This window comes from Rhinolophus sinicus, chromosome 3 (genome assembly GCF_057876585.1).
Source record: "Rhinolophus sinicus isolate RSI-liver-muscle chromosome 3, RSI-T2T, whole genome shotgun sequence".
NCBI classification, from domain to species: Eukaryota; Metazoa; Chordata; class Mammalia; order Chiroptera; family Rhinolophidae; genus Rhinolophus; species Rhinolophus sinicus.
The window spans coordinates 131090661-131093451 of NC_142503.1; the positions used below are offsets into that span (position 1 = coordinate 131090661).

At 39.3% G+C, this 2791-nt stretch overlaps 1 protein-coding gene across 1 annotated transcript; it reads right to left on the reverse strand.

Moving 5' to 3' along the window:
* Positions 1-233: 233 nt before the first annotated feature.
* On the reverse strand, positions 234-1184 carry LOC109458869 (olfactory receptor 4F3/4F16/4F29-like). Its single transcript, XM_019752855.3, has one exon. The coding sequence runs from the start codon at positions 1182-1184 to the stop codon at positions 234-236; it is 951 nt and encodes a 316-aa protein (XP_019608414.3).
* Between the last annotated feature and the right edge of the window lie 1607 nt (positions 1185-2791).

The following is a 2791-nucleotide window of genomic DNA, read 5'->3' on the forward strand; positions in this document are numbered from 1 at the left end:
GGCAAGAAAATGTGGAACCAATCCCATATTAATACTTTTTTATTCCATCACATTGCATAAGAAAGAATACCATATCCTCCTTGGTAATGGCAGAAAACACATTAAGAAAATGCTGGACATTAGTAATTAAACTCATAGCTAAAGCATTTTTGGTGCTATATTTCCTTGGATTAATGTCTGTAGCATGGGCAGAAAATGTTAGAGGTGCTTGTCTTGCTTGATATCAAAATCACTTAAAACAGCTTCCTGAAGCTCAATACCTGACTGAATATTTGCTTCATTGCCACCTTCATCTCTTTGTTCCTAAAAGTGTAGATGACCGGGTTCAGAAATGGGGTGATAATTACATCAGAAATGGCAAGGAATTTATCCACTGGCACTGTGGGAAATGGCCACGTGTATACAAAAATACATGGACCAAAATATAAGACCACCACTGTGATGTGAGCTGACAGTGTAGAGAGGGCTTTGGACAAGCCACCTGAAGAATGTTGCCAAACAGTGACCAAAATGAAAATATAAGACATAACCAAAATGAAAAAAGTTCCCAGGGAGATGAAACCACTATTAGCAGTGACCATGAGCTCCAATCTGTAAGCGTCTGTGCAGGCAAGCCCAATAAATCGAAGAAGGTCACAATAAAATCTGTCCACTTCAGTGGGGCCACAGAAGGGTAAATTTACAACAAATACAAATTGGATCAATGAGTGGATGAGTCCAGTGGTCCAGGCAGCCACCAAGAGTAAAATACAAGTTCTGAAGTTCATGGTGGTCAGGTAGTGAAGAGGCCTACATATAGCAACATAACGGTCAAAGGCCATGGCGATGAGCAGAACCATCTCAGTTCCTCCAATAACATGAATGAAGAACATCTGAGCAATGCAGCCTTGGAAAGAGATTACTTTCCTCTCCTTGAAAAGATCAGAAATTATCTTAGGAACTGCAATAGAGGAAGTCCATATGTCAATCAAGGAGAGGTTGGCCAGCAGGAAGTACATGGGGGAGTGTAGATGGGAGTCAGAGATCAGTGTGAGTACATTGAGGAGGTTTCCCAAAATACCCATTACATAGAACACAGAGAAAACTAGAAACAGGACTAGTTGCATCTTCAAAGAACTGGTGAGTCCCACCAATACAATCTCAGACACCACCAAATGATTTTCTACCCCTATGGTTTCAGTCATTTGGGTTCCAAATTTGCCTAAAAGAACAGGAAAAATAAGAAATTGGAATTACTGGCTGTATCAGACAGGGTTTCTTTAGAGAAGCAGGACCACTAGGAGATCATGACAGTGACTTGACCTCACATAATCATGGAGGTTGATTCAGCAGTCTCTGTAAGTCTTTTGTTGCCTTTGTTTCTGATCCCATAGTTTGAAGTCCACCGGACAGGCACTCAGAAAGAAAAGATGGATGTAAAATTGGGGGCAGGGGTGTGTGAGATAACAATAAACTGGAACCCACAAGCAAGAACTAAAGCTGCAATGACAGATAAAAACCAGTGTCAGTGCTCATTGCTTCTGACCTTGATGGTGTAGATGTGCTGCAGAAGCCAGGGCCCTTCACCACAGAGCTAATCACACAGCTGGCCTTCAAGTCAGAGAAACTAAAGAAGGATCCCAAAGAACTTTTGGCAGTTGCAGTCTGGTCACTGCCTCACACCAACAAGAAATGGCAACACATGTGAGCTACAAATATGGCTGCTGCTTCACTTCTTCCCTTGAAACATTGCAAAAGAATCTCTCTTGCAACCCATCCTAGTTGAAACATATAGAGAAAGGAATTCTGGAGGATGTAGCTCAATCTAGTCAAATTGACACAATACAAAATCACCATACTGGCTATTTAAAAGAATGGTCAAATATTGAAAATTGACAATCACCTCTCTTCATTTGGTCAAACATGAACACACTGGCACTTAACTAGATTTTATAAAGACCTTAAATCCACTGATCCTAATCTCACTCCATCTCCCACCAACTTCCCTTGTCATTACTGACTGTTTAAAATATCACCATGGGTTCTCCTCTGACATCAGGGGGCCACTTCAAGTGAGAAATGTAAGAAGAATTTCAACAGAGTTTTGGGATGAAAGGAAAACAGAGTTCTATGTATTATATGGCAATAAATTGTTACATCTACTAGCCCACAGAGACTTCAAAATGCTAGTTTGGAGGCTGAACTTTCTCCCTGTACCAGGTATTCTGAGCTCTTTCTGGGATGAAGAACTAGTCTATGGACAATGTGGGCATCTCCATGATGGTTTAGAAGTTTATTAAATGAGACTTATATTAGGCCACCTTATAAATAATCCAAGTAGACTTTCACATATGAAGCAAATCACAAAGCTAATCGGATTTCTAATTCTTCATCCAAAACTAATCCTAAAATTTGTGAACGCTGATCTAAGTTTTAAGTTAGCAGACGAGAGTACTCAGAAATTTATACAACTACTGAAATAAAAAAGAAAAATGTAGCTTGTTTTTTAGCCATTGGACATCCAGAAGTTTCCAGGGACCCCACAAAAATATTTTAATAACAGAATATATTTCTGTTCACCAACATGCCTAGTGGTAGAAGAAACTCCATAGATATTATTAGGTGGATAGTTGGATATTTGAACTGTTGGATGGATGGACGGATAAATGAATGTGGTATTTCACTTGGCCAGTTGGGATTTCTATGTTAACCCAAGATCATTTTCTCTCATCAAATGATTCTCCAATTTTGTTTCTCTTTCTAAAGAGACCTATTCTCATTCTTTGAAATGTTATATTTGCTATGTGTTTAT

What these genes read in the sequence shown, in the direction of transcription:
- LOC109458869 (XM_019752855.3), bottom strand. Translation starts at nt 1,184, where the DNA reads ATGACTGAAACCATAGGGGTAGAAAATCATTTGGTGGTGTCTGAGATT.